This window comes from Grampus griseus, assembly GCF_964374135.1.
Source record: "Grampus griseus genome assembly, chromosome: 14".
Classification (NCBI taxonomy): Eukaryota; Metazoa; Chordata; class Mammalia; order Artiodactyla; family Delphinidae; genus Grampus; species Grampus griseus.
Window position 1 is genome coordinate 8,549,177 of NC_139008.1, and position 21,410 is coordinate 8,570,586.

At 41.2% G+C, this 21,410-nt stretch overlaps 1 protein-coding gene across 3 annotated transcripts in view; it reads left to right on the top strand.

Moving 5' to 3' along the window:
- The window catches only part of STYXL1 (serine/threonine/tyrosine interacting like 1), a 63,444-nt gene that overhangs the window by 41,561 nt on the left and 473 nt on the right, over window positions 1-21,410 (top strand). For all 3 annotated transcript variants that reach the window (XM_082669917.1, XM_082669916.1, XM_082669918.1), the window contains 3 exons: window positions 2,152-2,297; window positions 10,675-10,772; window positions 12,375-12,487. In XM_082669917.1, the coding sequence (XP_082526043.1) occupies window positions 2,152-2,297; window positions 10,675-10,772; window positions 12,375-12,487 (357 nt within the window). The remainder of the gene's footprint in view (window positions 1-2,151; window positions 2,298-10,674; window positions 10,773-12,374; window positions 12,488-21,410) is intronic.

Consider the following 21,410-nt stretch of genomic DNA (forward strand, 5'->3'; position numbering starts at 1 on the left):
TCCGTCACCTCAGGTAATTACCATTTTTTGTGTGTGTGTGAGATGAGAACATTTAAGATGTACTTTCTTAGCAACTTTCAAGTACATAATACTGTATTTTTAAAAAATAAATTTATTTGTGGCTGCATTGGGTCTTCGTTGCTGTGCGTGGGCTTTCTCTAGTTGCGGCGAGTGGGGGCTACTCTTCATTGCAGTGCGTGGGCTTCTCATCGCAGTGGCTTCTCATGTTGCAGAGCACGGGCTCTAGGCGCGTGGGCTTCCGTAGTTGTGGTTTGTGGGCTCTAGAGCGCAGGCTCAGCAATTGTGGTACAAGGAGTTAGTTGCTCCGCAGCGTATGGGATCTTACCGGACCAGGGCTTGAACCTGTGTCCCTTGCGTTGGCAGGCGGATTCTTAACCACTGCGCCACCAGGGAAGCCCTGTGTTGTTAACCGTAGTCACCATGCTGTACGTTAGATCCCCAGAACTTATTTGCCTTATATCTGGAAGTTTATAACCGTGACCAACATCTCCCCATTTCCCTCACCCCCACAGCCCCTGGCAACAACCACTCTACTCTGTTTCCATGAGTTTCGCTTTTTAATTTTTATTTTATTTTATTATTTTATTATGATTTTTGGCCACGCTGTGTGGCATGTGGGATCTTAGTTCCCTGACCACGGATAGAACCTGTGCCCCCTGAATTGAGAGTGTGGAGTCTTAACCACTGGACTGCCATGGAAGTCCCGACTTTCACTTTTTTAGATTCTACATATGAGTGAAATCATGCAATATTTGTTTTTTTCTGACTTATTCTCTTAGCACAATGGCCCCAAGATCCATTCATGTTGTCACAAATGACAGGATTTCCTTCTTCTTTATGGCTGAACAATATTCCATTGTGTATATATGCCATATTTTCTTTATCCATTCATCCATTGATGGACACTTAGGTCATTTCTATGTCTTTGTGAATAATGCTCAAATGATCCTGGGGCGGGGGGGCGTGTGCAGATATGTCTTCAAGATGGTGATTTCATTTCCTTCAGATATATACCAAAAGTGGGATTGCTGGATCAAAGGGTAGTTTTGTTTTTAATTTTTTTTAAAAAGCTTTATTTATTATTAATTAATTTACTTATTTATTTTGGGCTGTGTCGGGTCTTAGTTGCGGCACGTGGGATCTTTGTTGAGGCATGAGAGGTCTTTCATTGGGGCGTGGGCTGTTCGTTGCAGCGCGCGGGCTTCTCTCTAGTTGTGGCATGCAGGCTCCAGGGCGTGTGGGCTCTGTAGTTGTGGTGCTTGGGCTTAGTTGCCCCGCGGCACGTGGGATCTTAGTTCCCTGACCAGGGATTGAACCCGTGTCCCCTGCATTGGAAGGTGGATTCTTTACCACTGGACCACCAGGGAAGTCCCTGTTTTTAATTTTTTTAATTTAATTTTTATTTTATATTGGGATATAGCTGATTTACAGTGCTGTGTTAGTCTCAGGTGTACAGCAAAGTGGTTCAGTTATTCATATACATATATCCATTCTTTTTCAAATTGTTTTCCCATATAGGTTATTACAGAATACTGAGCAGAGTTCTCTGTGCTATTCAGTAGGTCCTTGTTGATTATCTGTTTTATATATAGTAGTGTGTATATGTTAATCCCAACCTCCTAATTTATCCTTCCCCCCTCTACCTTTCCCCTTTGGTAACCAGAAGTTTGTTTTCTATGTCTGTGAGTCTGTTTCCATTTTGTAAATAAGTTCATTTGTATCACCTTTTTAGATTCCACATATAAGTGATATCATATGATATTTGTCTTTCTCTGTCTGACTTACTTCACTTAGTATGATAATCTCTATGTCCATCCATGTTGCTGCAAAGGGCATTATTTCATTCTTTTTTATGGCTGAGTAATATTCCATGTGTTATGGCTGAGTAATATTCCATGTGTTATATGTACCACATCTTCTTTATCCATTCCTCTGTCAATGGACATTTAGGTTGCTTCCATGTTTTGGCTATTATAAATAGTGCCACAATAAACATTGGGTTAGTCTCATTCACTGTCCCAGTTTGTCTTTCTAAGCTTGTTTGCTGAGCCACATTTCAAGAGATGAAACAAAAACAACTTCTTCTCTGGGGATTGTTATCATAGCAGCCTTTCTCCTTCTCCACCTCAGGAACTGGATGCCTTCCAACCGTACCCTGTTGAGATAATGCCAGGCAGGATCTACCTGGGAAATTTCAGGCAAGCCTGCGACCCTAAAATTCAGAAGGATTTGAAAATCAAAGCACATGTCAACGTCTCCATGGAGACAGGGCCATTGTAAGTAGAAAAACCATTGTTTTTTTGTTTTTTTTATATTAGTATAATTTATTTATATAAGATTCCTAGTGGCATGCATTGACAGAATTGAAAGGGCTTTTAGAAATCAGCATACACTGGAGTAGGGTCTGCATTTATTTTCATCTATTCCTGGCCTGCACTTCATTGCCTGGCATGGCCATGGCATCCTCTGCCCCTGACTGAGACCCCACACTTGCCCCATACCCCATACTTAAATCTTACCAAAATAATACTTTCTTGGTACTTAACATTCTGATGCAAAATACCCTGGTTTACCCTGCTTCTCCTATCTCAGGCCCTCTGAGAAGTGACCCCTCTCTTGGTCCATCTGGGCTGCTGTAACAGGATACTGTAGACTGGTGGCTTATGAACAACGGAATTTCTCATGGTGTGGAGGCTGGGAAGTCCAAGATTAAGGCGCTGGGAAGTCCAAGATTAAGGCACTGGCAGATTCAGCGTCAGATGAAGGCCTGCTTTCTGGTTCATAGATGGCATCCTCACGTGGCAGAAGGGGCAAAGCTCTCTAGGGTCCCTTTTATAAAGGCACTAATCCTGCTCCTAGGGGTTTCAATTTCTATCCTCATGACCTAATTACCTCCCCAAAGCCCCACCTCCAAATACCATCACTTTGGGGATTAGGTTTCAAAATATGAATTTTGAGAGGACAGAAACATTTGATACAGCAACCTTTATGTCAGATTTTCCTTGGTGCTAGGAACATACAGATACACACACACACCCTCACTCATCATTGTTCAAAGAGCAGGAAAGTTCTGCACAGCCTTGCTTGTCAGCCTGTGTCTTCCCAGCTGTGTCCACTCATGATCACCAAGGCCCCCGCACTGTACAACCTACCTCTTCTAGCTCCTGATCAAAGCTAATAAAATTCAGTTCAGAGAGAATTTATATAAATAACACAAGAATTCAGTAAGGCATCTGGTAAAAAAAAAACTATATAAAAATCAATAAATCTAAAGAAAATTGCGTATAGGTACTTAGTGAAACTGCTGAAAACCAAAGAAAGAGAGAACATATTAAAAGAAGCAGAGGGCTTCCCTGGTGGCACAGTGGTTAAGAATCCGTCTGCCAATGCAGGGGACACAGGTTTGAGCCCTGGTCTGGGAAGATCCCACATGCTGCGGAGCAACTAAGCCCATGCGCCACAACTACTGAGCCTGCGCTCTAGAGCCCACGAGTGACAGCTACTGAGCCCGTGTGTCACAGCTACTGAAGCCCACGTGCCTAGAGCCCATGCTCCACAACAAGAGAAGCCCCCGCAATGAGAAGCCCGCGCAATCAGAAGCCCATACACCGCAACGAAGAGTAGACCCCGCTCGCCGCAACCAGAGAAAAGCCCGCATGCAGCAATGAAGACCCAACGCAGCCAAAAAAAAAATTAATTAAAAAAATAAAAATAGGGCTTCCCTGGTGGCGCAGTGGTTGAGAGTCCGCCTGCCAATGCAGGGGACACGGGTTCGTGCCCCGGTCCAGGAGGATCCCACATTCCGCGGAGTGGCTGGGCCCGTGAGCCATGGCCGCTGAGCCTGTGTGTCTGGAGCCTGTGCTCCACAACAGGAGAGGCCACAACAGTGAGAGGCCTGCATACCACACACACACAAAAAAATAAAAGAAGCAGAGAAGTAAGACATTACTTTCCAAGGAGCAATAATTAGACTAACAGCTGACTCATCAACAGAAATCACTGCAACTAGAAGGAAATATGGAATGCGTCTTTGTAGTCGGTAACGTTTCTGGTGATTCCCCACCTCCTACCATTCACAGCATTGAATGTGGGCTAGATTTACTGATGTGTGCTAATGGATAGAATAAAGCAAAAGTGATGGGCTGTCACTTCTGATATTGGGTCACAGAAAGACTGTGGCATCAGTATTGCTCATTCTCTCTTGCTCACTCATTCTGAAGGAAGTCAGCTACCATGTGGTGAGCTGTCCTATGGAGAGGTCCACATGGCAAGGACCTGACAGTCTTCAGCCAACAGCTAGCAATGAACTGAGGCCCTCAGTCAAAAAGCCTGTGAGAAACTGAATCCTGCCAATAGTCATGTGAATTAGCTTCTAATTGAGTCTTCAGATGAGACCAGATGACAACAGCTTGTCTATAATTTTATGAGAGATTTTAACCCAATGGTACCCAAATAAGCTGCCCCCAGATTCCTGATCCATAGAAATTGATAGATAATAATTTTTTATTGTTTTAAGCCACTGAGTGTTAGGACATTTTGTTATCCAGCAATAAATAATAGAACCTTAAAGCACTGAAAGAAAATAACTGCCAACCCACAATTTTGTACCCAGAGAATATATCCTTCAATAATGTAAGTGAGAGGACTTCCCTGGTGGCGCAGTGGTTAAGAATCTGCCTGCCTATTCAGGGGACACAGGTTTGAGCTCTGGTCCAGGAAGATCCCACATGCCATGGAGCAACTAAGCCTGTGCACCACAACTACTGAGCCTGTGCTCTACAGCCCGTGAGCCACAACTACTGAGTCTACGTGCCACAACTACTGAGTCCGCGTGCCACAACTACTGAAGCCCATGTGCCTAGGGCCTGTGCTCCGCAACAAGAGAAACCACTGCAGTGAGAAGCCCACACACTGCAATGAAGAGTAGCCCCCGCTCACTGCAACTAGAGAAAACCCACGTGCAGCAATGAAGCCCCAGTGCAGCCAAAAATAAATTTAAGAAAAAGAATGTAAGTGAGAAGAATTTCCATTTCTGGCCATGATAGGGTACAACCCCACCTTAAACAACTAAAAATACTCAGACAAAGCATCTAAAACAAGGGTTTTTCAGACAATGGCCAACAGACAGCACAGGACAATGATTCCTGAGAGGAAAAAAAATGGTGAGCTCCACAATCGAACCAGCTTATTGCTTGGAGATTGTTTGCAGGTCACAACACAGATCCTATTATTCTTTCTGAGTTGAGGGTACAGAGTTGAGGACTCAGAGCTGTTGAGTTGGCTAGAATTTGCAGGAGACCTGCATGGAGAATAGAGAGCTGAGTACAAAGAAAGACTCTGGACATCTGCAGAGAGTCCTCCTGTGTCTTCAGCTAAGTACTAATAAGCACATGCATGTGAAAAACTACTCAAGGCAGGGAGAAAAACCAACAGAAATCAACAGGTGGTACAATCCCCAGAGATTATGTGGGGCCAGGAGTAGTTTGTGTTTCCAGTCAGATTAAACAAAACTCACAATATACAGTGCATCAAACAGAGTACTTAGAAGACTACTGCTTCAGTAGTGAGGAAAAACTTTGCCCTATATTAGGGATGAAAAGTACAGTCTGAGATGAAAAATATACTGGATAGAATTAAAAGATTAGACACTGTGGAAGAAAAGATCGCTGAATTTGGAGACACAGCAATAGAAGTATACAAAATGAAACATAGAGAAGAAAAAGACTTTAAAAAATAAACTAGAGTAGAACTTCAGTGAGACTGAGACAGCTTCAGGTGGCCTAACATGTGTAATTAGAATCTCCAAAGGAAAGGAGAATGGGGAGACAGGAAACATTGAAGAAACAATGGCCAGAATTTTCCAAATTTGATAAAAACTATAAATGATCATCTACACTGATCTCAATAAAATTTTTAATTAAAAATAGAATAATTTGGAAGATTATGAGCAACTTTATGTCAATACATTTGAAAAATTAACAGTTTCCTCAGAAGACTCAAGCTACCAATGCTTACTTAAAAAGAAATAGATTTATAAAAACTGACAATATGATAGTTCCTAAAACAAGATTCAACCAATTTCAGGAGATGCAAATCATATAGAGTTGGCTTTCAACCACTGTGGAGTTAATGTAGAAAACAATAATTTGCAAATATAACTAGGAAATTCCTAGAAGCTTAGAAATTAATTTTACAACAGCTCATGGATCAAAAAAGAACTCACAATGGAAATTATGAAATAGTTTCAACTATATGATAATGAAAATAGAATATATAAGAACTTGTGGAGTGTAGCTAAGCTGTGAGGGAAATTTATAGCTTTAAATGCATCTATTAAAAAGGAGAAAGGCTAAAAATCAACTAGTTACGCATTTATCTCAAGAAATTACCAAAGAAACAGCAAACTAAACTCAAATAAGGAAGGAAGGAATAATAAAAGCAGATAAAATGAACTAGAAACAATAAAATAGGATCTAGAAAGTCAAAATAGTTTTACAAAAATAATAAATTTGATAAACCCTTGGCCAAAAAGAGAGAAAGCACAAATAACCATCTGTAAAAGGGGATTCTAGGGCTTCCCTGGTGGCGCAGTGGTTGAGAGCCTGCCTGCCGATGCGGGGGACACGGGTTCGTGCCCCGGTCCGGGAAGATCCCACATGCCGCAGAGCAGCTGGACCTGTGAGCCATGGCCGCTGAGCCTGCGTGTCCGGAGCCTGTGCTCTGCAATGGGAGAAGCCACAACAGTGAGAGGCCCGCGTACCGCAAAAAAAAAAAAAAAAAAAAAAAAAATCTTCGCAAACTGAGAATAGAAGGGAACTTCTTTGATCTAAAAATAAAATTCTACAAAAATCTCTATAGCAAACATCACAATGATGAAATGTTGAAAGTTTTCCCTCTGAGCCTGGGAACGAGACAAAGATGCAACTATCACCACTTCTATTTAACATTGTACTGGAGGTTCTAGTTGGTGAAATATGACAAGTAAAGGAAATAAAATAGGAATCAAAAGGGAACAAAACCTGTCATTATACACAGTCTAATTGTATACAGAGAAAAGCCAAAACAACCTGCAGATAAATTATTGGACTTAAATAAGTTTGCTGAAATTTTAAAAGCATACAATTTACAATAGGACAAAAATATTAAATATCTAGGATTATACCTATTGAAAGATGTGCAAGATCTCTACACAGAAAAGTATACAGCATTACTGTGAATTACTAAAGATTATCTAAATAGCTAGAGGATGTTAGTAAAGATCACCTGAATAAACAGAGGATGTACCGTAGTTGTGGATTAGAAGAATCAATTTTGTAAAGATGTTGATTCTTGCCCAATTGATCTATAGATTCAATGGAATGCCAATAAAATTCCAATGGATTTGTGAAAATTGATACAGTAATTTTAAATTTTATATGGAAATACAAAGGGCAAAAATAGCTGAATAGTGAATAACAACAAATGGGAAAATTGACTTGACCAGTTATGAAGACTTAAAAAGAACCACAGCAAGTAAGGCATTGTGATATTGGTGCAGGATAGAAAAATAAACCAATGGAGCAAAATGGAGTCCAAACACAGACCCATGCATATACGGACACTTGAATTATGCAAAGATTTTCTCCTATATTTTCTTCTAAAAGTTTTGTAGTTTTAACCTTCACGTTTTATGATACATTTAAAAAAATATATTTATTTATTGCTTCAGGTCTTAGTTGTGGCATGTGGACTTCTTCGTTGTGGCATGCATACAGGATCTAGTTCCCCCACCAGGGATCGAACCTGTGCCCCCTGCAATGGGAGCACAGAGTCTTACCCACTGGACCACCAGGGAAGTCCCCTGTGATACATTTTGTGGTTTTTTTTTTTTTTTTTTTTTTTGCGGTACGCAGGCCTCTCACTGTTGTGGCCTCTCCTATTGTGGAGCACAGGCTCCGGATGCGCAGGCTCAGCAGCCATGGCTCACGGGCCCAGCCGCTCCGCGGCATGTGGGATCTTCCTGGACCGGGGCACGAACCCGCGTCCCCTGCATCAGCAGGCGTACTCTCAACCACTGCACCACCAGGGAAGCCCCCCTGTGATACATTTTGAAATCCGTTTTTGTATATGGTGCCTGATATGGAACAAAGTTCATTGTTTTGTATGTGGAAGTCATCACTGTTGAAAAGGTGATCCTTTTCCTGCTGAATTGCTTTGATACCTTTGTTGAAAATCAGTTGACCATACGTGTACGGGATTATATCTGGATTCTTTGTTCTTTTCCATTGATCTATGTTTTTCTTTATACCAGTTTCCCACACTTGTTTTTCTCTTTTAAAAAAAATTTTATTAAAGTATAGTTGATTGGGGCTTCCCTGGTGGTGCAGTGGTTGAGAATCCGCCCGCCAGTGCAGGGAACACGGTTTCTTTCCCTGGTCCGGGAAGATCCCACATGCCGCGGAGCAACTAAGCCTGTGCGCCACAACTACTGAGCCTGTGCTCTAGAGCCTGTGAGCCACAACTACTGAGCCCACATGCTGCAACTACCGAAGCCCATGCTCCTAGAGCCCGTGCTCTGCAGCAAGAGAAGCCACCGCAATGAGAAGCCCGCACACTGCAATGAAGAGTAGCCCCCGCTTGCCGCAACTAGAGAAAGCCTGCGTGCAGCAATGAAGACCCAACACGGCCAAAATAAATAAATAAAATAAATTAATTACTTAAAAAAAAAGTATAGTTGATTTACAATGTTGTGTTAATTTCTGCTGTATAGCAAAGTGACTCAGTTATAGATATATATTCTTTTTCATATTCTTTTCTGTTACGGTTTATCACAGGATATTCAATATAGTTCCCTGTGCTATACAGTAGGACCTTATTATCAGTTCCACACTTGATTACTGTAGCTTTATAATAAATCTTGAAGTCAGGTAGTGTTAGTCCTCTAATTTTGTTGTTCTTTTTCAAAGTTGTTTCCTTTGAATTTCCATATAAATTTTAGAATCAACTTGTCAGTTTCTGTACAGAAGCTTGTTGGAATTTGGACTGGGACTGAATGGATTCCATAGGGCAATTTGTGAAGAATTGACATCTTAAAAATGCTGAATCTCCCGATTCATTAACATGGTCTATCTTTCGTTCACTTTGCTCTTTGGTTTCTTTCAGCAATGTTTTATAGTTTTCAGTGTACAGTTCTTGCACATCTTGTATCAGATTTCTTCCTAAGTATTTGATACTTTTGATGTGATTATAAATGGTATATTTAAATTATAAATTTCTTGGGAATTCGCTGGTGGTTAGGACTCTGCGCTTTCACTCCTGGGGCCTGGATTCAATCCCTGGTCGGGGAACTAAGATCCCGCAAACTGTGCGGCATAGCCAAGAAAACTCAAATAAAATTTAAATTTCTGATTGTTGCTAGTATATAGAAATCCAGTTGGTTTGTATATATTAACCTTGTATCCTTCAGTCTTCTCCACCCAGATGTCTCCTCCATTGTAAGGCTTTCCCCAGCTCCCTCGACTTTTCCCTGGCCTTCCTCTTCAGGAGCACGTGCAGGTCTTTATCCTAAAACCTAGCCAGTTGGATTGGGGCCATTTGTTTATGCGTCTGCCTCCCCCATCAGACTGGGAGCTCCTTGAAGCTGGGAGGGGCCCTATTTGATTCATCTTGTGTCCACTAGGGTCCAGCTCAAGGTCTGGCACACAGTAGGCATTGAGTGAGTATCTGAGGAAAGAATGAATGGTTGGGGATAGATGGGTGAATGGATGGTGGATGGGTGGTCAGGTGTGGAGGGAGAGAGGGATGAGGGGGAAGGGAAGGATGGATGGACGAATGAATGAATGCAGGGTGAATTGCGCTTGTATTTGTCACAGCAAGTGCTCATGCAGAAACTAAACCAGGATATTTTCATTTCTGAATCTGCTGCAACTTTCTGCATACCACAGTGAATGAATGTCACCAGTAGGCCACAGTCTTCATAAATAACATTTACCAAGTGCGCACTGCACACTAGGCATTGTGCCAAGCTCCTTGTGGGCATCTTCTCATTAAACATGCCACGTACCTCATCTCCCTCCTCTTTCCACCTTGATCGTAAAGCTCTAGCCACTCTGATCTCCCTATTGTTTCTCAAACATATGAAACATACTGCCCTCAGGGTCTTTGCACTTGTATTCTCTACCTGGAACACTCTTTCCTCATATAACTGCCTGGCTTGTTCTGTCACCTCCTTTAAACCTCTGCCCAAGTGTTACCTCCTCAGTAAAGCCTTCCATGACCATCCTATCTAAAATAGCAGGCCCACCACTCTCCATCCTTCTCACCTTGCTTCCTCCATTTAACATAGCAGATTCATTACATATTCCTTCCCACCCTCACTTTCTTTGCTGTATTCTAGGAAAGCATCAGGTTTGTTTAATAATAATAATGTCACATTTATTGGGCACTACCGTGTGTCAAGCAGATTGCTGAATGCTCTACATAGATTGACTTAATCTACACAACACCCCTATGAGGTAGGTGCTGTTTTTTTTGAGAGGGGTTCATTTATTTGCCCACATCTCCCTGATGCTAGTTCAGCCTCCTTCCCCTATGATCCCATTGCTGTGGGTGAAGGATGCCACAGTAGGGCTCTGTGTGAGTTTGCCTGATTACCTGTGCTTTTCTTCCATTTAGTTTTGCAGGTGACGCCGACAAGCTTCTGCACATCCAGATAGAAGATTCCCTGGAAGCCAACATTACACCCTTTTTACGCCACCTCTGTCACTTCATTGGTAAGGAGCATTCTTTAACCAGGCAACAACTGGTCTGTGTCCAGGGAGCAGAGGGGCTGTGGTACCTCATCCACACGCCTATTGCTGACTGCCATTCCCAGCACTCAGGAGGAAAAGGGCAGGGCCCAGCACATGCCCAGCCAGGTGTGGCCAAGCCCTGGGACAAGCCTGCCCCCGGGGGGTCCTTGGAAATATGGGCAGCCATGCGTTTACCTTGGGAGCAGTGGGGCCAAATGAGAGCCCCAGACTGTGGATTGAGTGCCCTGTGTTCTGGCCCTGGCTGGATCGCTATGTCCTTTCATGCCTGGCCAAGCTCCAGTCTCGGCATCACTGTGCCTGTTGTGAAATGAGGGTGCTGGCCCATCCTGGGTGCATATGTTCATGAAGGCCTGCTCCAGGCTAGGCTCCGGTGACCTGCAGGTGAATCTCACTCTGTCCCGACCTTCCTCTCTGGTCAGTATGGTGGGGTAGAAGGAAGACTCCAGAGCCCTTCCATCTCTAAATTTCATGGTCCCCAGTGTGTGGGCCCAGTGCCCCTTCTGTTCTCCTACCACACACAGCAGTGCCCACCAGCCGCTTGCCTCCCTGACGGTGGAGTTTTCAGTCATCCTAAGGAGAGCAAGATCCCTGGAGAGAGCAAGGTTGTGTCCGGTTAGAGGCCCACCCCAGGACGGCCTGCTCAGCACCAACACAGTCCCCAGCCTGAGAATGGCATTTTGGCCCAGACATCCTTTATTTTTCTGGGAGGTTGTAACTATCACTTGCCTAGGAGCTGAGACTGAGACTTGCCCTTGGTCCCATCATGGGGTGGCAGAGCCCTGTGGCCCAAAGAAGCCCCCTCTCCAGCTCTACCTCACTGGGTGGCTCTGAGCCAAACCTTAACTTCTCTGTGCCTCAGTTTCCTTATCCATACAATGAGGCAGTTGGCCTTAATCATTTGAGTCATCCTCCAGCTCTGACAGTCTGTGATTTTGCACTTGGTATATTTATCTTCAGTTCTTGGGGGTTACCAACCAGCCTAAGATGCCAGCTTAGATTTCCTTCCCACCCCTCACTGGGTGAGATTGACAGCCCCAGGGGCATTATTGAGTGTGGTTAGCTGACACTTGTGTGCCAGGCACTGGGCTAAGCACAGTGCAAAATCTTATCAGGTAGGTAGTATACTGTTGTCACATTTTCCAGATGAGGAAACTGTGGGTTAGGGTGCCCAAGCCCAACAGCCAGTACTTACTGGTTGTGATTCACATCCAGGCTACACTGCCTCTATCAGCACCCAAGTGCCCTTGGGGTATAGTCCTTTTATCCCTACCTGGGGAGGTCAACTGGTAGCAGACCTTCCTGGGATGGAAGCCTTCATAGCCCAGAGAAGGCCTTTGCATGATAATGCTGAGTGCCCAGGCGTGATTCTCTTGAACTGCCAGCTAAGTCTGAGGATCCCCATTTGCCAGGCAATGAAACAGTATCCTAGAGATGTCATGTGACTTGCCTAGACCATGGTGTGCTGGTTCTGAACCTACTCTTGGACCCACTGAGGGCAGTCATCTTACAGACCCACAAGGAAGGGGACCACGCACAACCTCACACCTTTCCTTCCTTTTGCAGAAATTCACCTGGAGCTTGGCTCTGTCATCCTGGTCTTTTCCACCATGGGCATCAGTCGCAGCTGTGCGGCCATCTTGGCCTACCTTATGCACCGAAATCAGCAGACCCTGAAGGTATGTATTCCCTGGTCCAGGAGGTGGGGTCAGAGCTGCGCCTCAGAGGAGTGGGTCTCCAGCACCGACTTGGGGCCTTAATTGGGGGTGGGGGGTTTGGGAGGGAAGGGTCAGGGAGTGGAGCCCCAAGTCCAGGGCTTTACCCAGCATACCACATCCAAGGGAAGGAACCCGAGATCTGGGTTAGAGACCTGAGGCTGGGCAGACAGGGCAGGCCCAGGGACTCAGGCTGGGCAAGGCTGTGGCCAGCAGCACCATCTGTGTGTCCCCCAATGCTGTCAGTCTGTGTACCAGTGTTTGTTCAGGGTTTTCCAAGGGAGGTGCATTTTGACCCTTGACCATCTGTATGTCTTCTTTGGAAAAATGTCTATTCAGAATCTTGGCCCTTTTAAAAATCAGATTTTTTGTTTTTTTGCTATTGAGTTGTATGAATTCTTTATATATTTTGGGTATTAACCCATTATCAGTTACATGATTTGCTGATATTTTCTCCCGTTTCTTAGGTTGCCTTTTCATTTTGTTGATGGTTTCCTTTGCTATGCAGAAGCCTTTTAGTTTGATGTAGTCCCACTTGTTTATTTTTGCTTTTGTTGCCTTTGCTTTTGGTGTCAAATCCAAAAAGTTACCACCAGACTGATGTCAAGGAGTTTACCACCTATGTTTTCTTCTAGTAGTTTTATGATTTCAGGTCTTCCACTTGAGCCTTTAATCCATTTTGAGTTGATTTTTGTGTATGGTGTAGGATAGTGGTCCAGTTTCTTTTGTTTTTTGGCTGCACTGTGTGGCTTGCGGGATCTTAGTTCCCCAACCAGGGATTGAACCTGAGCCCCTGGCAGTGGAAGCATGGAGTCCTAACCACTGGACCGCCAGGGAATTCCCACCAGTTTCATTCTCTTGCATGTGACTGTCCAGTTTTCCCAGCACTACTTATTGAAGAGACCGTTCTTTTGTCATTGCATATTATTAACTCCTTTGTCCTCAATTAATTGACCATATATGTATGGGCTTATTTCTGGGATCTCTATTCTATTCCATTGATCTATGTGTATATATATTTTATGCCAATACCATACTGCTTTGATTACTATAGCTTTGTAATATAGTTTGAAATCAGGACGCATGATGCCTCTAGCTTTATTCTTCTTCCTCAAGTTTGCTTTGGCTATTTGGGGTCTTGTCGTTCCATACAAGTTTTAGGACTGTTTATTCTATTTCTCTGAAAGCTACCTTTGGGATTTTGATAGGGATTGTGTTCAATCTGTAGATTGCTTTAGGTAGTATGGACATTCTAACAATATTCCTCCAATCCATGAGCATGGAGTATCTTTCTATTTATTTGTGTCTTCTTTAATTTCTTTCATCAGTGTCACAGTTTTCAGTGTACAAGTCTTTCACCTCCTTGGTTAAATTTATTCCTAGGTATTTTACTCTTTCTGATGCAATTGGGATTATTTTCTTAATTTCTATTTCTGATAGTTTGTTATCAGTGTATAGAAACACAGCTGATTTTTGTATATTGATTTTGTATCCTGTAACTTTACTGAATTTGTTTATTAGTTCTAACAGTTTTTTTGTGAAGTCTTTAGGGTTTTCTATATATATGTTGTATGTAAAGAGAGACAGTTTTACTTCTTCCTTTCTGATTTGGATATCTTTTTCTTACTCTGTCTAGGACTTGAAATACTATGTTGAATAAATGTGGTAAGAGTAGGCATCCTTGTCTTGTTCCTGATCTTAGAGGAAAAGCTTCCAACTTTTCACTGTTGAGTATGATGTTAGCTGTCAGCTTGTCGTATATGGCCTTTATTATGTTGAGGTACATTCCCTCTGTACACACTTAGTTGAGAATTTTTATCATAAATTGATGTTGAATATTGTCAAATGCTTTTTATGCATCTCTTGAGATGATCATATGATTTTTATCTTTCATTTTGTTAATTTGATGTATCACATTGATTGTTTTGCAGATGTTGAACCATCCATACATCCCTGGAACAAATCCCACTTGACCATGGTGTGTGATCCTTTTAATGTATTGTTGAATTCAGTTTGCTAAAATTTTGTTGAGGATTTTGTATTTATGTTCATCAGTGATATTGGCCTGTAATTTTCTTTTCTTGTGGTGTCCTTGTCTGGTTTTGGTGTCAGGGTAATGCTGGCCTCACGGAATGAATTTGGGAGTGTTCCCTCCTCTTCTGTTTTTTGGAAGAGTTTGAGAAGGATTGGTATTAATTCTTGTTCAAATGTTTGGTAGAATTTGCCAGTGAAGCCATCTGGTCCTGGACTTTTGTTTTTTGGGAGGTTTTCGATTACTGATTCCATCTCTTTGCTAGTAACTGGTCTGTTCAGATTTTCTTATTTCTTCATGGCTAAGTCCTGGTAAGTTGTGCATTTCTAGGAATTTATCCGTTTCTTCTAGGTTGTCTGACTTCTTACTATCTTTTGTATTTCTGTGGTATCAGTTTAATGTCTCCTTTTTCATTTCTGGTATTATTTATTTGAGTCCTCTCTCTTTTTTTCTTGGTGAATCTAGCTAAAGCTTTGTCTATTTTGTTTTACTTTTCAAAAAACTAGCTGGTAGTTTCATTGATCTTTTCTATTGTCTTTTAAGTTGCTATTTCATTTATTTCCCCACTGATCTTTGTTATTTCCTTCCTTCTGTTCACTTTAGGCTTAGTTTGTTCTTTTTCTAGTTCCTTGAGGTGTAAGGTTAGGTAATTTATTTGAGATCTTTCTTATTTTTAATGTAGGCACTTATTGCTATGAACTTCCCTTTTAGAACTGCTTTTGTTGCATCTCATAAGTTTTGGTATGTTATATTTCCATTTAATCTGACTCAAGATATTTTTTGAGTTCTTGTTTGAATTCTTCTTTGACCCATTGGTTGTTAAGTAGCATGTTCTTTACTTTTCACATACTTGTGAATTTTTCAGTTTTCTTCTTGTAATTGATTTCTAGTTTCATACCATTGTGATTAGGAGAGATAGGAGAGATGCTTGATATGATCTAAAAATTTTTTTGGACACATTAATTAATTAATTAATTAATTAATGGCTGCACTGGCTCCTCGTTGCTGTGCATGGGCTTTCTCTAGTTATGGCAAGCGCAGGCTTCTCATTGCGGTGGCTTCTCTTGTTGCAGAGCACGGGCTCTAGGCGGGCGGACTTCAGTAGTTGTGTCATGCGGTCTCAGTAGTTGTGGCTTGTGGGCTCTAGAGCACAGGCTCAGTAGTTGTGGCACAGGGGCTTAGTTGCTCTGTGGCATGTGGGATCTTCCCAGACCAGGGCTTGAACCCATGTCCTCTGCATTGGCAGGTGGATTCCTAGCCACTGGGCCACCAGGGAAGTCCGCTTGATATGATTTTAAACTTAAATTTATTAACACTTGTTTTGTGGTCTAATATATGGTCTATACAGGAGAATGTTCCATCTGCACTTGAGAGAAAGTGTATTCTGCTGCTTTTGGATGGAGTGTTCTGTAAATGTCTGTTAAGTCTATGTGTAGCTTAAGTCCAGTGTTTCCTTACTGATTTTTTCTGAATGATCTATCCATTGATGAAAGTGGGGTATTGCTGTCTACTTCTCCCTTTAGGACTATTAATATTTGCTTTGTATATTTAGATGCTCCTATGTTGGGTACATAAATATTTATAAGTGTTATATTCACTCGTTGGATTGACCCCTTTATAGTGACCTACTTTTGTGTCTACTACAGTCTTTGTCTTAAAGTCTATTTTTGTCTGAATAAATATAGCTAACCCAGCTTTCTTTTGGTTTCCATTTGCCTAGAATATCTTCTTCCATCCTTTCACTTTCAGTCTGTGTGTGTCCATACATCTGAAGTTATTAAACCACCACTTTTACATTAGATTATTTTGAATTTTACTATATATTTACCTTTACCAGTGAGATTTATAGTTTCATATGTTTTCCTGTTACTAATTACTGCCCTTTTATTTCAGCTTAAAGAAGTCCCTTTAACATTTCTTGCAAGGCCTAGTGGTGATGGACTCCTTCAGCTTTTGCTTGTCTGGAAAACTCTCTACCTCTCCTTCAGTTTTGAAGGAGGACAACTTTGCCAGGTGTAAAGCAATTTTTGGTTGGCAATTTTTTTCTTTCAGCTCTTTGAATATATTATGGCACTCCCTCCTGGCCTGCAAAGTTTCTGCTGAGAAATCTGCTGACAGTCTTATGGGGGTTCCCAAGTTGTTTTTCTCTTGTTGCTTTTAAGATTCTTTCCTTGTCTTCAGCTTTGACAATTTAAGTATAATGTCTTGGTGTGGGTTTCTCTGGGTTCATCTTGTTTGGATTCACGGGACTTCCTGAATCTGGAAGTTTGTTTCCTTCCCCAGGATAAGGAGGTTTTCAGCCATTATTTATTCAAATAAGTTTTCTGTCCCTTCCTCTTTCTCTTCTCCTCTGGGATCTCTATAATGTGAATATTGGTCCTTTTGATGTCCCTTAAGTCCCTTAATCTATCTTCACTGATTTTTAAATTTAATTTTAAACTTTTATATTGGAGTATAGTTGATTAACAATGTTGTGCTAGTTTCAGGTGTACAGCAGAGTGATTCAGTTATACATGTATATATTCTTTTTCAATATCTTCACTGTTTTTAATTATTCTTTCCTTTTGCTGCTCTGAATGAATGAGTTCTACTGTCTTTGAGTTTGCTGAGCCTTTCTTCTGCTTCATCTAGTCTGCTGTTGAATCCTTCTATTGCATTTTTCAGTTCAGTTATTGCATGCTCTGAGACTTCTATTTTGTACTTCCTTATATTTTCTATCTCTTAGTTGAGATTCTCACTTTGTTCAGGCATTCTTCTGACCTTGGTGATCATCTCTATGACTGTTACTTTGAACTTTTGTCAGGTAAATCACTTATCTCCATTTCATTAAAGTGTTCTTGTGAGGGTTTCTCTTTTTGTTTCATTTGGAACATATTCCTATGTTTCTTCATTTTCCTTAACCCTCTGTGTTGGTTTCTATGCATTAGATAAAACAGCCACCTCTCCTAGTGTCTCATGTAAGAGATGAACCATATTGTCCAACCCTTCCCTATCTCTTTGTTATCTCTCACAGCTTTGTGATTGTTCAAGCAGCCTACTTTGTTCTTAGTGGTTCCCAGTAGTTGAGGGTGTGCCAAGACCTGTCAGCCTTCCAAAGGGAAGGATCTCAGTCTGCACCTAGATTCAGGCTGATTGGAAGCCAGACCCTCAGGCAGCAACTTTTAAAGTGTGCAAATATATCTCTTTAAGGGGAAGAATGGAAAAAGGGTGTTTCTGTATGCTTTCTTTGCACTTAGCCCTGGGCTGATAATCCAGTTAAGAACTGTTTGTTTACTACTGTCCTGTTAAACCCATGAACACAAGCCCCACTGGCCACTTGCTTTCAATTCTTTTGGGTATAGACCCAGAATGGAATTTCTAGATCATATGGTAATTCTGTTTTTACTTTGTTGAGGAACCACTGTTTTCCATAGCAGCTGCACCATTTTACATTCCCATACATAGTACCATAAGGTTCCAAATTCTCCATTTCCTCACCAACACTTATTATTTTCTTTCTTTTTTTTTTTAATAGTAGCCACCCTAATGGGTGTGAGGTGGTATCTCGTAGTTATTTTTTCCCTTTTTTATTGCATTAAAACATACATAACAGGGGCTTCCCTGGTGGCGCAGTGGTTGAGGGTCCGCCTGTTGATGCAGGGGACACGGATTCGTGCCCCGGTCTGGGAGGATCCCCCATGCCGTGGAGCGGCTGGGCCCGTGAGCCATGGCCGCTGAGCCTGCGCGTCCGGAGCCTGTGCTCTGCAACGGGAGGGACCACAACAGTGAGAGGCCCGCGTACAGCAAAAAAACAAAAACAAAAAACAACAATAACAACAACAAAATACATAATATAAAATTTACTCTCTTAACCATTTTTTGAAATAATTTTTAAAAAATAAATTTATTTTTTTGGCTGCGTTGGGTCTTTGTTGCTGTGCTGCTGTGCATGCAGGCTTTCTCTAGTTGTGGTGAGTGGGGACTACTCTTTGTTGCAGTACGTGGGCTTCTCATTGCAGTGACTTCTCTTGTTGTGGAGCACAGGCTCTAGGCATGTGGTTTTCAGTAGTTGTGGCACAAGGGCTCAGTAGTTGTGGCTCGTGGGCTCTAGGGCGCAGGCTCAGTAGTTGTGGTGCATGGGCTTAGTTGCTCTGTGGCATGTGGGATCTTCCTGGATCAGGGCTTGAACCCATGTCCCCTGCATTGGCAGGCAGATTCTTAACCATTGCACCACGAGGGAAGCCCCTGTCTTAACAATTTTTAAGAATATAATTCAGTAGTGTTAAATACATTCCTAATGTGCACCCATCACCACCACCTAGCCCCATAACTCTTCATCTTGTAAAACTGAAACTCTATATTTATTAAACAATAACTCCTTATTCTCCCCTCCCCCAGCCCATGGTAACCACCATTCTTCTTTCTGTCTTTATAATTTTGACTACACTAAGTACATCATATTAGTGGAATCATAAAGTATTTGTTTTTTCATGAATGGCTTATTACACTTAGCATAAGGTCCTCAAGGTTTAACCATGTTGTAACATATGTCAAAATTTCCTTCCTTTTTAAGGCTAATAATATTCCCTTGTGTGTATATACCACATTTCGCTTATCCATTTATTCATTGATGGACACTTGGATTGCTTCCACGTTTTAGCCATTATGAATAATGCTGCTGTGAACATGGTTGTGCAAATATCTCTTTGAGACCCTGCCTTCAACTCTTTTGGGTATATACCCAGTAGATGAATTACTGGGTCATATGGTAGTTCTAATTTTAATTTTTTGGGGGGATCTCCATACTGTTTTCCACAGTGGCTGTACCATTTAATACATTCCATCAACAGTGCACAAGTGTTCTAATTTCTCCACATCCTTGCCAACAGTTGTTTTCTTCCTTCCTTCCTTCCTTTCTTTCCTTTATAGTACCATCGTAATCAGTTTGAGGAAGTATAGCATTGTGGTTTTGATTTGCATTTCCCTAATGATTAGTGATGTTGAGCATCTTTTTGCACGCTTATTGGCCATTCATATACCTTCTTAGGAGAAATGTCTATTCAGAGTCCTTTGCCCATTTATTAGTTGGGTTGTTTGTTTTTTGTTGTTGAGTTTTAGAAGTTCCTTATATATTCCTCATATTAACACTTTGTGCATTGAAGAGTTTTGGCACCCCTGTTGGAATCATTTTACTATATATGTGAGCATTTATTTCTGGGCTGTCTATCCTATTCCACTGGTCTTAAATGTCTGTCTTTATGCCAGTACCACATTCTTTTATCATAGTTTTGTAATAACTTAAAAGGTTTGAAATAAGGTTGAAATATAAAACAGGTATATGATTTGCAAATGTTTCCTTCCATTCTGTGTCTTGCCTTTTCACTCTGTTGATTGTCTTTTGATGCACAGAAGTTATTTTTTTTGATGTACAGAAGTTGTTTATTTTGATATAAACCAATCTATTTTTTCTTTTATTGCCTGTGCTTTTGGTGTCACATCCAAGAAATAATTGCCAAATCCAATATCATGAAGCTTTTCCCCTATGTTTTCTTTCAAGGGTTTTATAATTTTAGCTCTTACTTTATATCTTCCATCATCTTGAGTTAATTTTTGTACATGGTGTAAGTTTACACTAGTTTCATTCTTTTGCATGTGGATATCCAGTATTCCTAACAACATTTGTTGAAAAGACTCCTTTCTCCATTGAATAGTTTTGGCACCATTGTTGAAATCATTTTACTATATATGTGAGCATTTACTTCTGGGCTGTCTCTTCTATTCCACTGGTCTAAATGTCTGTCTTTATGCCAGTACTATATTCTTTTATCATAGTTGTGTAATAACTTAAAAGGTTTTGAAATAACGAAGTGTGAGAACCCCAACTTCGTCTCTCTTTTTTCACAATTGTTTTGGCTATTCCAGGGTTCCTTGAGATTCAATATGGATTTTAGGATGGATTTTTCTATTTCTGCAAAAAACGCTGTTGGGATTTTGATAGAGATTGCATTAAATCTTCAGATCACTTTGGGTAGTATTTGCATCTTAACAATATTAAATCTTCTATTCCATGTACCTGGGATGTCTTTCCATTTATTTTAGTCTTCATTAATTTCTTTCAGCAACATTTTGCATTTTTCAGGGCACATGTCTTTTACCTCCTTGGTTAAGTTTATTCCTGAGTATTTTATTCTCTTGATGCTAGTGTAAATGAAATTTTCTTAATTTCCTTTTCGGATTGTTCATTGTTAGTTAGATACACAACTGATTTTGTATCCTGCAACTTTGTTACATTCGTTTATTCTAACAGTTTTTTGTGTTTAATCTTTAAGGTTTTCAACATACATTAAGTTCATATCATCTGCAAACAGAAATAATTTTACTTCTTCCTTTCCAATTTGGATGCCTTTTCTTTTTTTCCTAATTGCTCTGTCTAGGACAGTGTTGAATAGAAGTTGTGGAAGTGGGCATCCTTGCCTTGTTCCTGATCTCAGAGGAAAAGCTTTCAGTCTTTCACCATTATGATGTTACCTGTGTACTTTCCATATATGACCTTTATGATGTTAAGATAGTTTTCTTCTAATCCATAGTTTGTTGAGGAACTGCTTTTGCCTTTTCCTTTTTCCTCTATCCTCAATCCAGATGGAGACCAGCTGGTCACCTTCCTTCATGTAATAACCTTTCCTGCGTTTGGGGGTGGGCACCTAAAAGAAGGCAGCTTCAGTTTTTCTTCTTCAGAGAATTTGCCGAAGTTCTCTTCCCCTTTCCGTTCATTTATCCACTTACAATGCAAATCTTTGTTGAGGCAGCACTGAGTGCCAGGCATGGGCATGGTGCTTTCCTGTCCACAGGAGGTTTCACATATGCTTTCTCAACCTT